This window comes from Acartia tonsa, chromosome 1 (genome assembly GCF_053477335.1).
Source record: "Acartia tonsa isolate MP-2025a chromosome 1, ASM5347733v1, whole genome shotgun sequence".
Taxonomy (NCBI): Eukaryota; Metazoa; Arthropoda; class Copepoda; order Calanoida; family Acartiidae; genus Acartia; species Acartia tonsa.
This window is the reverse complement of record NC_137260.1, coordinates 41,984,905-41,998,773: the sequence shown is the minus strand read 5'-3', so window position 1 is coordinate 41,998,773 and position 13,869 is coordinate 41,984,905. Positions and strand designations below refer to the sequence as shown.

General features: G+C 32.2%; 1 protein-coding gene and 1 long non-coding RNA gene across 2 annotated transcripts; one reads left to right on the top strand and one right to left on the bottom strand.

The window, feature by feature from the left end:
• Window positions 1–3,685: 3,685 nt before the first annotated feature.
• LOC145319807 (uncharacterized) lies at window positions 3,686–5,767 on the bottom strand. Its single transcript, XR_013880040.1, has 4 exons — window positions 5,648–5,767; window positions 5,333–5,374; window positions 4,284–4,424; window positions 3,686–3,860 (listed from the first exon to the last, which is right to left on the bottom strand). It is a non-coding gene; the product is annotated as an uncharacterized LOC145319807 (long non-coding RNA).
• Window positions 5,768–9,437: 3,670 nt separating this feature from the next.
• LOC145319783 (uncharacterized) lies at window positions 9,438–13,362 on the top strand. Its single transcript, XM_080162142.1, has 2 exons — window positions 9,438–10,233; window positions 12,674–13,362. The coding sequence occupies exons 1-2, from the start codon at window positions 9,810–9,812 to the stop codon at window positions 13,063–13,065; spliced, it is 816 nt and encodes a 271-aa protein (XP_080018268.1). The 5' UTR covers window positions 9,438–9,809; the 3' UTR covers window positions 13,066–13,362.
• The last annotated feature ends 507 nt before the right edge of the window (window positions 13,363–13,869 follow it).

The following is a 13,869-nucleotide window of genomic DNA, read 5'->3' as shown; positions in this document are numbered from 1 at the left end:
ATTATCTTATAATGTGTATCATCTCTATTATAAGATATTTATTGGTGATATTTTGTTATGTCCAAAATAAAATAGAGTTTAATTCAATGTTTATGGTTATACAATGCTCTTTCACAATAAGATACTTAATTGTTTGTCCGACTGACTATATGGATATTGTAATCCTTGTTTATTCAGGTTCTATTCTATTCTTTACTACTTAGAACAAACAAAAGAACACACACACACACACACACACACACATGTAATGAGTTAAATTAAAAAAGAACAAGGGAGGGAGCCAGGGATCTCAAGGGATAATCCAATGGCCAATAAATTTATGTACATCACCAATGACGATACACAAAATTACCCCTTCTGTAGAATACAATTATGGGTTGAAACGTTTGAACACTCAATTTAATGAACAACCAACTAATCAAAATTAAATATAGTCCTCAAAGTTGCTGAGCCAACGAATAAGGAATAGTTATTTCTCGTATCGTATTATAAACGGCTTTCCGCGGATAGAGAATGTACAATTATAAGATTAAAACTAGTTTTTTTAGCCCCGTGGTGCCGAAGGCACCGGCTAAAAAAACTAGTTTTAATCTTATGATTGTACATTTCTATATTCGTAGAAAACTGAATATAATACGATGCTAGACATAGTTTTTTCGTATGGATGAGAACCGGTTCCTATCCACCGGATTCGAATGAATACGAGAAACATTATTATAAAACTTTGTAATAAACATAAATTTGTATTGTAAACTCGTATTCTCATTCGTAGGCATAAAAACTTTGTGAAGCTTTTAACAGCGTTAACAAAATAATGTATGTATGTGCTTTTTTCAATTAAATTTTTCTGTATATTTTTGTTATCAAAAATAAGGTCGCCATTGATATAATTAAAATTTATATATATAAGTTTTATTTATCCTGTGTCTCGACATTATTATCTGTCCGTCTGTCCGTCAGTCCGTCGCGCACGTGTCATATGTGCCATGAAAGGCTACAAGATACAAGGCTAGGCTGCCAGTCTGTCTGTCTGTCCGTCTCAAGTCTGTCCTTAACTGTGTCGTACATCCGTCCTTTATTTGGACATTTAAGGCTATATATAATCGTATGGGCGTTTTGGGTTTAAAGTTACTTGGCTGCCGTCTGTCTGTCTGTCTGTTCGTCTGAAGTCTATACTTGGTACACAGTTAAATGGATATGGAAATACTGAACGGGTTATAACTAACCATATAAATTTTAAAGAGAATTTAAAACATGATTTAAATATCAAAGTTTAAAAAATACAGTACGCCATCAATATTTTGTCATTTTGATTTCGGCATCCTTGTTAAAAGAAATCCTTAACATTACTACTGTGAATTAACTTGCAAGGTATAATGAGTAGGAATCATATACAGAGTATGATAAAAATCATATGTTATATTCAATAAATTCATATTTTTTCATCATTAAATCAGATTTAAAATGCATTCATTAGAGAAAAAATTTACTATTTTGATTTATTTCACCCGTCAAGAAACGACAAATAACCGTCCAGTGCTAATTATATTGTTGCTTTGTAGCTAAAAATTTTCTTTATGCCTTTTAAAGAATCAAGCCTTAACCACACACATAATTTTAAGCAGAGGCGTGCGAAGCACTTTGTCTAGGGGGGGGGCATTTTGAAGATTTTGTAAAATTTTGCCCCCCCCTAAATCAAAGTGCCCCGGGGGGGCACTTTGCTTTAGGGGGGGGGCATTTTGATTATATAAACTAATTTTAAATAAGGGCGTTTTAAGGGGTGGGATTATTTGATTATGGGCCTTCTAGTTCTTATCCCTTCTTCCCCATCCCTTCCCCCATCCCTTTTTCCCATTTATATCCCACATTTCCCCCCCCCCATCTCTTCTCCCCCATCCCTTCTCCCCACCCTGCAATGACCGAAGGGAAGGGAGCTAGAAAGCATCTTTGAAAAAAAAGTACAGAAGATAATTTAACCTCCCCCCCCCCCCCCCCCACCACAAAACATTTTTTATGGGTGGAAGGGAATGTTATAAAATCTCAGCAGGAAGGATGAATAACCTCATTAAAAAAAATTTGGGGGGAGGGGAGATAAAAACAGTTACTCTCATTTTGGAAATAATTTACCAAAAATTAACCTAATATGTAAAACTGATTTTAAATATTTATTTATTGTATGACAACAAGGATGACAACATCTTTAAGTAGCAAAGCACAAAAAATCATGAATAAGAATACAGACAAGTAAATTTAAAGAGCATCTGTTGAAATAAATTTATATTTTAGGTAGAAAAAGTCACAAATCCTTTTTCCTGTATGTTGTGTGATGACAGTCAAAGTAAATTACATACTGGATGCTCGAATCAGCGAGAAATTTTATTTTTTTAAATATTATAATCCACAAAAAAATTATTTGTCCTTTCATCTACAGATATAAAAATCTCTTAGAAATATAGGGTATAGTCTCTTTTGTGGCAACGCCTCTTAAGGGGCATTTCGTCGTATTTTCATAGTAGCTTTTAAAAGGTTATTCTAGGTTAAGTTAGGTCAGGTGATTTCCCTGCAGGGTTTTAGCCTTCTTTCTTTAATTGCAGTTGAAAAAAATCACATTTCCCCCTTAGCATTACGTACTGACAGCCATAGTGAATTATAGAGAAGCTAAAAAGTTATATCAACATATCCTACCCTCTTTAAATGGCACTTTAAAACTCTGTTAATTTTTTATTAAGTGGTGTTTCCAAGGATTTATAAGGGCGGTGCGTGAAGCGCACCTAAAATATTTACTCCCCCTTTCAACTAAAATCAATTAAAGACAACAAGAGTGGCGTATTTGATCAGAATAGGAATATAGAGTGTAGTTAGTTTTAATGGTTTTTAATGAAAATTGCCATAAAAAAAACATGTCTTTTTGTAAGGGTATGTACACAAAAAAAAATGATAAACTTATCCTGAAAATAAAATGACATCATATGTAGTTATTCATTTAGACAGACATACAGTGTTGAGAAAAAGGCTTAGATAAATATCAACGCTGTTTCTTTTTTATAAAAAATAACTTTTTGATTAAATATTTGTTGTTTACACAATACAATGCAATGTGATAAAAAGCAGAAATTGTTTGGAAGGGCGCGAAGCGCAAATTTTTTTCTTCAAATATGCAGGGAGGGAGGGGTTTTGGGCTATTTATTACACTAGTCCCCAATATTTCATATAAAATTTTCTTATTCGTTGGCTCAACAACTTTGGGGACTTTAATGGAATTTTGATTGGTTGGTTAATTAAGTAGAGTTTCCATACATTTCATCCACTAATTGTAATCTAAATAAGGGTTTGTGATTTTGTGTATTTTCATTGGGGATGTACAAAATTTCTTTGGTAAAAAGTTTATATTATACAAAATAAAATACTTCCTATTACCTGGTTTGTTATGTTCAGTGAAAAAAGATTATAAACTAATTTCTACACTAATTAAAAAATTTGGTAAGGTTAAATGAATAGTAATTGTCTGTTTGGCGCGAAGCGCCAAAAATTTGTTTTTGGAGTATTTCTTGATCTTTTTTTTTGGAAAATGGGATAGTTTTGCTTTTTGTAGGGTAGGGGGCAAAAAGGGGCATTTTTATTGACCAGGGGGGTGCTACATAGCTACGTATGGATATTAGATTCTCCACCAGTAATTAACAATGAATTAAAAACGACAATTTATTTATAATAGCACATAATTATATAGGTAACATATAAATTAGACATGTAGATAAAACGGTGGTTAAAATTGTAGGTAATAATTGTTTGTAGGACTCTGGTTATGAATTAATTTACATGTAAGCAGTGTCTCTCTACGGTTGCATCAACTGTGTTGAATACTGAAACAATAAACTATTATAAGTCAGAGAAACCAATAGCCGGACAAATCTGGAAGGCTTATTGGTACAATTAAATAAGCTGGTTTAATCCTTTAAATACCTTTCATTGGCTTGACCCTTTAGGGTAAGGTTTACTCTTTTAGATGATTACTCTAATGTAACATAAGCTGTAGTTGTTATCAACGAATTATAGAGTTTAATGTATAGGTAAGTTAGGACGATTTTTTTTTAACACAAACCCATCTAGGAACCTCTTATTTGGGTTAGGGTTATCTATTCATTACATCCCTGTATGGGTAATTAGGTACTGGCTGTCTTAGGCATAGGTATAGCTTCGGGTTTATTTAGATACCTAAACTTATGAAACCCTATTCATGGAAGCTCCCCTTTACTCTATCAGTATCTATAGCTACCTTTTCTTACCTAAGAATAAGTAGAGTAAAACAGTGCACACTGCAGGGACAGCTCTGTTGGGGTGGACCAATATGAGGCTTCTTGTCTTGTCCCAGAAGTCTGATGAACAGGTCCGCCTAAGCCATACAACAGTGCATCATCAACGAATTTCTAGATACATAAAAAAACTATTAATTTCATTAGATACTTTTCTTTATAGGCCTGTATTTGAGAGCGCAGCTACTCAACAGATATTTAGATATTTAGTCCGCCTCTCATATAGATATATCTTAATAAAAAAGAGAAGATTAATGCTTAGCCTCTTGAGTCTTTCCTTAGGGCGCAGCTACTCAATAGATATTTAGTCCGCCTCTCATATAGATAGATATATCTTAATAAAAAAAGGAAGATTAATGCTTGGCCTCTTAAGTCCTTCCTTAGGGCGCAGCTACTCAATAAAACAAGGTCCGGCTCTCCATAGACAATTCTAGATATATAAATAAATAATACAGTTATTTTAAGTCTTCTTTGGGGGCGCAGCCACTCTATAAATAGTTTAAATGATGCCCGGCCTTCTACAAAGAAATCTAGGTTAGAATAGATTAATATTCAGTTATTTTAGGCCTTCTTTGGGGGCGCAGCCACTCTGTAAATAGTTTAAATAAGGAACGGCCTTCTACAAATAAATCTAGATTAGAATACATTAATATTCAGTTATTTTAGGCCTTCTTTGGGGGCGCAGCCACTCCATAAATAGTTTAAATAAGGAACGGCCTTCTACAAACAAATCTAGATTAGAAAAAAAATTAATATATGGTTATTTCAAGGCTTCCTTAGGGGCGCAGCCTAGTGTTAGACGTTTAAGGAGCGTAGTAACTCTATAAGGGGTTTATAGCACAGCTACTCTACAGCTTGTTTAATACCGTAGCTACTCTATAAGTGAATTAAGACCGTAGGTACTGTATTAGTGAATTAAGGGGTAGCTACTGTATTAGTGAATTAAGGGGTAGCTACTCTATGAGTGAATTAAGGAGCGTAGCTACTTTATAAGTGTAAATAGATATAAATAAGATTTTTACCTCTTGTTTCAATATTCTTAGGTCTCTTACAGCGAGTCCAAACTAAATTAAATTCACTAATTAGACAGAATTGTCAATAAATCACAATACATGGATTTTTAAGCATACTGCACTTAATTTCAATGGTCCTGTTTCTTTATATTAACGAATGAGAGAAAAAAATCTGTAGATTTGTGCCTATTTTAATCAAGCTTGACTTTAGAGAAAAATGAATTAATTTAGAGTTTTACAACAAATTCTCTAAAACATATATGTAAATTGCCAAAATTCATGCATATAGTAATATTTAAACTGATTATAAAATCACTATCTCACCTTCACTCGATCGTGGTTGGTTTAAGACTGGCAAAAATTTCTCTTGTTTGGATTCTTTTCTGGTGATTAGCTTGATAATTTGATTTTTAAACTGTTCATTATAGCTTGTAATTCTTCGTTCTTTTTTAAATTTCAGTATTTTTTTATTTGTTTTTATTATAAAATATTATTTCTTAAGGTTAATTTTTGGGATGCTGACAACTCTTGGTGGGTCTTTTCACAGGGGGGGGGCAAAATGGGGCATTTTTCAACATTTAGGGGGGGGGGCAGGGGGGGCGGTGGCTAGGGGGGGGGCAGGGGGGGCGTTTTGGTCGCTAGGGGGGGGGGGCGATTGCCCCAAATGCCCCCTTCGGTTCGCACGCCACTGTTTTTAAGTGCTCTAGTACATGATTTAAGAACAGCTTTTAATTTATAGCTAAACAAGAATGACAACAGCAATAAAAGAAAAGCTCTAAAATCAGAAGATAGGACAAATGAAAAATAACTCTTGTAGAGTGTTAGAACTTAATTAAGTCTGAACAAAGTTTTACATAGTTTTTTTTGCAAATTGCGTAAATACAGTATACAGTAAAAGGACATACTTTCTTTTTAAGGATTTGATGATAGAAATGCCACGCGTAATATGAATATTTGAAATCAAATCCAATAGGATAATTAATCATTCAAAAAGTTGAAAAATAAGCATGTTTTAAATAGACGTAACGACTTTCTGGAAACGATTATAGAGTAGAAACGCTTCCAAATTCGTACCTAATTTTTGTAGGAATCATCATGCATCATGTCTAAAAGAACTAACCGTTATGGACGGAACCTCCCATATTATTAAAATTCAACGCTTAAATCAAAAGACTAGCAAAATTCAATAAAATAAATGCTACTAAGGTTACCATATCTACTATATAAAATAGGATTATCTTTATCTTATTATTTAATAGAGAAATAGGGAAAACTCTAAAAATATATAATAAAACAAACAAACAAAGAGGAAAAGGGTCGTTTTAAAGAATATAATAGATTTTGACCTAATATTTATTTCTTTATTCCTATTTTACAGAAGAATATATTGTTTAATATTTCCATTTTTATTCCAACTAGGATGACAACATCCAAATAAAGCGATACTCGAGAACCTATGAAATATTACTAAATTAACAAGATAAGAGGATTCCAAAGATCTAAAGGTATAATATAATGGCTGAAAAATTTATGTACGTACATCCCTAATGACGATGCACAAAATTACCCTTACTGTAGATTACAATAGTGGTTGAAATTTAGAACACTCAACTTTATGAACATTCACTAAAAATTGAAAATCCGTATTACATCAAAAATGAACATACAGACGATTAGATAGATGAACTTGTGTAATTATAGATTAGCTTTGCTACTGAAAATAGAATATATTGTCTAAATTTCCTTTTCTGAAAAAGGGGTAGCATACTGTTTTTCTTTTTTAACAATAACCTTTTCAAAAATTGAAAAGAAAGTCAAGTTTGAAGTTTCCATTCAAAATATAAAGGTTTTAAGTTTTAACAAAACCATTTTTTAAATACAGGAATTTAGGGGTTAGGCATCTTAATTAACTTCTTTTCTTTGAACTATTCTAAGACCATAAACCTTGAATTGAATGTCCCATGTCGGCTGATACACTGTGTGTATAAGTAACCTTCCAAAAAAGCAGTTCCTAATCGGTTTAGGAGTTGCCATATCCTTTGTATTTGTGTGATACATCATTAATAAAAAAAAGTTTGAATAATAATTAAATTTGTCAAAAGTACATGAGAAGTTGGTGGTTGATTAATTTAACATTAAAGTAAAAGAATAGATGTGACATGAGCTATATGTAACTCAGCCCGCAGGGCATAGACCCTGTCCTGATTTTGTAGTGGGTCTTTGAAATCAGCTATTAACGTCGGAAATATAATCCAAGCCGGGTCCCTACAAAAGAACAGTAGCAATTTGCGAGCTAACAAAAAGGGTCTTAACCAATTGGGCCATGTAGTTGTCTGCTTTATACATCTATACTTATACATTTATAAATGTAACCATCATTGTTACATCTCTATATCCCTGGTAACAATACAGAATGGTTTAAGCATTTGAAATGGTCAATATAAAGCGTTCAATGGTGTTTTATATCAGTGTTATAATTCATTTTTATTGTTATTTTTTTGTAGTAAAATGCTCTATATCACACTCTGTCCGTCCGTACGTCCGTCAGATAGACATATGAAATTTCTTGTAAAGACTTAATTATAGTGAATGAGCATCTAATCTTCAATCTTGCTTAGTCTATCCATAACTTGTTGTCAAAAAAGTAAAAAAAAATCAGCATATCTTAAATGGACGTACAGACTTTCTTGTAACGATTATAGAACTACTACGATTCCTAAATCGTACTTAAATGATATAGGAATCATCATTGAATTTCTATGAGGTAAATATTATTTTCTTGGCTTCTATGGGAGATAGACTTCTCAAACTTCTTCAAAAATTTACCCAATCTTTTTTAGCCTACTTTTTGTCCATCATTTTACATTTTAAAATGGCTTATTTGGTACTTTTAAAGAGGGTGAAATAAAGTTTAATCAAATTTTGATTTTAATCAAGGTTTTAATTGATTTTTAGTTATTTACTAATTTTACTGGACATATGTAAATTTGTTCAAAATTAAAATCCATTAAGCCCCCCACCCCCTCCCTTACAAAAATAGTGTTCTTATCTTCAGGAAAATAAAAAATGTTAAGCTGATTTGAAAATATTATTTTTCGTTGGAGGACTAGATGACAAATATGTTAAATTACATCATACAATAACTGTCAAACTTTTTAAATGAAGTCCTTGCAATAATTCAACAACACTTAACTATTCATAAAACACTTTAAAACATATTTTCAAGTGGTAACGAATTTTAAATTCATTTTGAGAACATATCCTGAAACTCATAAGAACCCCCCCCCCCCCCTGTTCCCCCAATGATGTTCTGAGCTTTAATCCTTTTTCTATTTATCTCTTGACACCCTTGGACATCCAAACAATTCATCTACTCACCCAACACAGTAGGTTTCAAACGAAAGCTGGAAATTTGAAAAAAGATTTTTCTATGTTCTGTTTATTTAATGTTTTGTAATTGCAGAGAAAAATATAATGGGAGGGAGGGAACATAGGGCCATTAATTACACTGTAACCCAAAGTTTTATTTCCAGTTTATCTTATTCGTTGGCTCAGAAACTTTGGGTACTTTTACTGAATTTTGATTGGCAAGTGTCCAATTTCCAAACAATAATTTTAATCTACATGAGGGGTATTCTTGTTTATTATAATTGTGGATGTATTTTAATTTATCATCCATTGCCTTATTCCTTAAGATGAAAATTTAGTTAAAAGTAAATTTCTGACCTATTTCACTTCTTTTCTTGAATGTTTTCATATTGTCAAATTTTAAAATTTCAATTTTGCGAGAAAAAAATCATAATCATGAACATTCAAGAAACTTATTATTAATTTCTCTAAAATCAACAAAAAGTGCTACATAATTTTTAAAGATTATTAATTACTAGGTAAAGAATTTCATGTCAAAAAAGTAAAACATTGGATTCTAATTAAAAAAAATTTTGACTATTAAATTTTAGGGATTTTATTATTTCCATTTTATATTAACTGTGACAAGGCCCCCTTACCCATTTTTCCAATTACCCTTTCTTCCTCCTTCCTACCCATCCTTCACTTTGGAAAATCCTCTCCCCCCCCCCCCATTCCTTCATCCTCATTCTCATTTCATTGTTATATGTCAAATCCCCCTCTCCCTTTTTTTAATTAGAAAGAAAGAAAAAGGGGGTTTGATGGAAGAAGTAAAGGGTAAGGGTTGAGTTGATTTCACTGACCGAAATAAGGGCTTACTATTGAGAAAAGGGGAAAGAAATTGTGCATCAAATTATCCCACCCCCCTCATTCTTTGCCCTAACCCTCTCTTTTGTACACCAGTGTAGTGTTGTAGTGATATGTCTCCCCTCCCCCCTCTTTTCACCGGCCGCTGCTCACTAAATTAAAAATCTTTTCTGTCCACACCGCTCAGTAGTTTACTAAGCTTTTGCTAGGACAGCACAGTTTCAAAGTTGTGAATTGTTAATATTGTTATATTTAATATTTAAATAATATCATGATGGCTAAGGACACGACGCCCATACTTAAGCACCAAGAGGATGTTGATCTGGAGGCCGGGGATGTCTTTCCCCACCTTCTCGTGCTGCGTCCCCGTCCTCTGCAGGTACCAGTCAGCCAAAAGAGAACTGATAAAAAATCACCAACAGACGCTGCCTTTCGCCTGCGCATGATTTTTCTTATCACCATTGCCAGCTTAGCGTTGGCCACAATTGTGTTGATATCCTCGCAGCTGATCTCCCGCCATCTGGGTCTTAGCCAGAGGTTTGTGGAGGATCACGTAGTCCTGGAGGTCGAGATGCCGGCAGCGACCGGTCTGGATAACAGCGGCATGCCGCTGGATGTTGAGCTGCCGTCTGATTTGGATGTGGCTATGTCGGAGATTGATGTACAGATGCATGAACAGTTTCCAGTTCAACAAGGTAAATAATCTCTATAGTAACGCTGTCCACATATATAGTTTACAGTTCAATAAATTTTCTAGGTCTTTTGAAGAAACCTTTTATTTGAACAAATTCTGCACAACAAAACAATGCGATTTTATTTTTTGCAGTGATTGCAAACTGGAGTTTATTTGGTTTTCTAAAAATTGTTTTGGTTTCCGAATAATATGAAACCCGTGAGAAACAGTTTTAAGTCAATTAGCACCATTGAAAAAAAAATATTAAGGTCTCTTAAATTCTGCAATATGACACTGTTTATAATATCATGTAGCAATCTGCATTAAATCTTTGATGGGAATAAGATATTTTAAGAAAAGCTTATATTACAAAAATACACGACGTTATATTCAACTTTAAATTAAGAATTTAGATACATTTAAACTAGTCCAAAAACAAAGCATAAAATAAATTGAAGTCAATGAAGCAATAAATTGAATCATATTTATGCAAAAAATATGAAAACACACAGAACAAAAACAAAACACAGTAATTGGATTCAAAATTCAAATTATAGATAATTCTTTTGTACTGTAAATATTCAAATTTTTACTTTTTCTTCTGAATTTATTATAGCTAATCTACTCTAAGAAACTGTCAATACATTTTTAATAACTATACATAATATTAAAAGACATATAATTGATTATTGATATGAAAATCGAATATGGGAGGTTGCGTGTTTTTACAAAAGAAAAGTTTTCATATCCTTGTTACTTAATAGTGTACCTACTAAATAAATACTGAATGTTCTACAGTCTTTCAACCTTACTTTAAAAGCTTATTGGTAATTTATATCATTAACTTTTTAACTATTTACCCCTTTTCATTATTATCATTAGATTCATAACTGCGTTACATATGGACTTAATTTTTCTTGTTCGTAACCACGTAAATATTTTTGCAAGAAAAAATTCATTAATATTCTGGGAATTGCATTGTAGATTTTTATTTTCATATTCGTATCAGGTTTTAGAAGGGAATGGACAATAGATGATAAATTAATCATTTCCCCCGCTGAAATTTGAAGAACAACTTTTTAAAGATTCATTTAATGAACGTTCTACCAATAATTTGGTTAGCCTCTCAAAATCATTAAATATTTGATCGTGAAACATTTTATGAAGTTGAATCGACAAAATGATTGAAATTCTATGATGATATCTGCGCGTAGCCCGAGGCCTAGCAAATTTGAAAATATTGTAATACAGAAGGATTATAACCACAAGGTCATTACGGACATGTATTGAATTCACAATCAAAATCTTATATTTTTTTAAAATAAGAATAATGGTTATTTATCGCATTGTATTATTGCCAGCCGTTGGAGATATTTAAAATATAAAGATTAAAGCTTTCTGCCCCTCGGGGCTAACAAATAAGGTATTAATTCATTATTTTTATGTTAAGATTCGTGGGAAAATTTCTTTTATTCGACCCAATACATGATTTTTAAGTTTGGCTGTAAACCGGTTCTATTCCAGCGGATATTAATCTGTTTTAAAGCCATACTGGAAAATAATTAATTCCTTCAAAAACCAAGCATCAAGTAAAATTAAGTCCATATATGAGTAGCTAAAACTAGTTACATAGTAACATGGACGTTAACTTAATTACTGAGTAGCTGCGCTAAAAAGAAAATATTTTTATGCAAATCTTAGCAACCTGTTAAATAAAACATCAATCATATGTCAATTTATTTTTTCTTTTTAAATATAAAATACCCTCCCAGGAATAAAGGTTTAATTAAATGGTTTATTTTTTATAGCGCTGATATCCTATAATGGGTTTTAGTATTGTTAAACAGAATTCCTAAAATAAACTATCTAAATTATATGTCAAATATTCAACTATTTGTAGAGCTTGAAATATTTGTATGACATTTTTCTTCCAAGATACTTTCTTTTGTAAATTTACATCAAGTTTCATATTGCTGCGCTTCTTATGGACATAATTGTCGTTATTTGCCTTTAAAACTATTTCTAAAGCCATGAAATTTTCAAAAGGCACACAAAGGGTTTCTTCTTTCTTTTACACGAAATGTTTAACCAATTTCAATTTTTGAAGCAGAAAAAATATAGTTAACAAAGACAAATTATTATTTTTTAATTGTCATTCGAAGAATGATTTTAAACAAGAGAATTGGAGAAAAAACATTTGTTTGAAGATTTGGTTTAAATAACGCTAAAAAATCTTTTAAATGGTTAAACGTTTTAAATTAATTTTTCTTAAAAATAAGAATTGCAAAATTGACTGCTTGGTTTATGTATGCTGATTTTAAATACAAATCTGCACATTTAATTGTATAGGTTTGTACATAATAAAACTTATTCCTTATAACTGATGCGCTAATACCAGACATAATTGTCTAGATGTATTATCAAACAAATTTGAAAATTATTAACATACTTTTTTCTTCTAGAAATTGAGATAATCAGCTCTGACGGCGTGCAAGTGGTAAAACAGACGGAGGGAACCGACTTTGAAACCCAGGACCAACTATTCAACGGCTTTGACAACTTTGTTGATGACAATGTTATTATGCACGAGGAGGACACAACAGTTGATGCTGAGGAATCGTCCGAGGATTATTACGAAGAGGATTATGATGATGAAGATTATGAAGAATCTGACTATGAGGATTATCCTAGCAGTGAAGAAATCCAGGGATCCTTCCTAAATCCCAAACCTGTTGACTTCCTTGATGGTCTTAATGGTGAGGTCATTGCCGACAACATAAGCCTAGATGACATTGAGCATATTAAGGCTGTTCTTAATAATCAAGATAACGCTGAACATGAGTTAGTCTGGTGAAGATAATAAGCAGCAGCAATTGAACATTATAAAATAGTGATTTTGGTGGATTTTTTCATCATTCTTTGAGGGATTTTGATTTTCACCAAAATTGTTTACAAGCTGCATTTGTATAGTTATTTTTATTATCTTTTCATATTCATTCAGAAGAGAAACCATGGTTATCAGAATGTTGAGCTTATTATCAGAGTAGCAATGCTTCTCGATACTATTTGTTTGTGTGTACATAATTATTTGATGTACATGTGTAAACTTACATAATTATTGTGATATTAGACAAATATAATTTACGTATTATATAGTGTTTTTTCATCTATTATTAGATATTCTAAAAAGTGAAACTCTCTAATTAGGGATCGTCCGCATGTCCGGCCGTTATTAACTTTTATCGTTAATTAAGATATGTTGAATTTCAACTTTCCATTATGATTCATGTAACAATTGGGTACAATTTAGAAAGTTTAACAACTCTTTAAGTTACCGGAAAGTCTCAACGACCAATTAAATTATGCTGAACTAAAGTCATAACCAAACCTTGAAAATCTTATAAAATTCGATAATTGTAGACAGACAATAGATTTTGTCTGCAGACAGACACGTGAAATATTGTCTACAGATGTAGTCCACACATTTTATTACTTCAACAAACTATCATATTACTAAACGTTCGGGGCTCTTAGTTAAATCTTTTGTAAGCATTTTAAATTAAAGATTGTTGTTTTTATACGATCTCTCAAACGGCTAAATTTGTATTGGCGCATGTTCAACTGAGTTATTCAACTAGTGTCAACTACACAGGGGCGT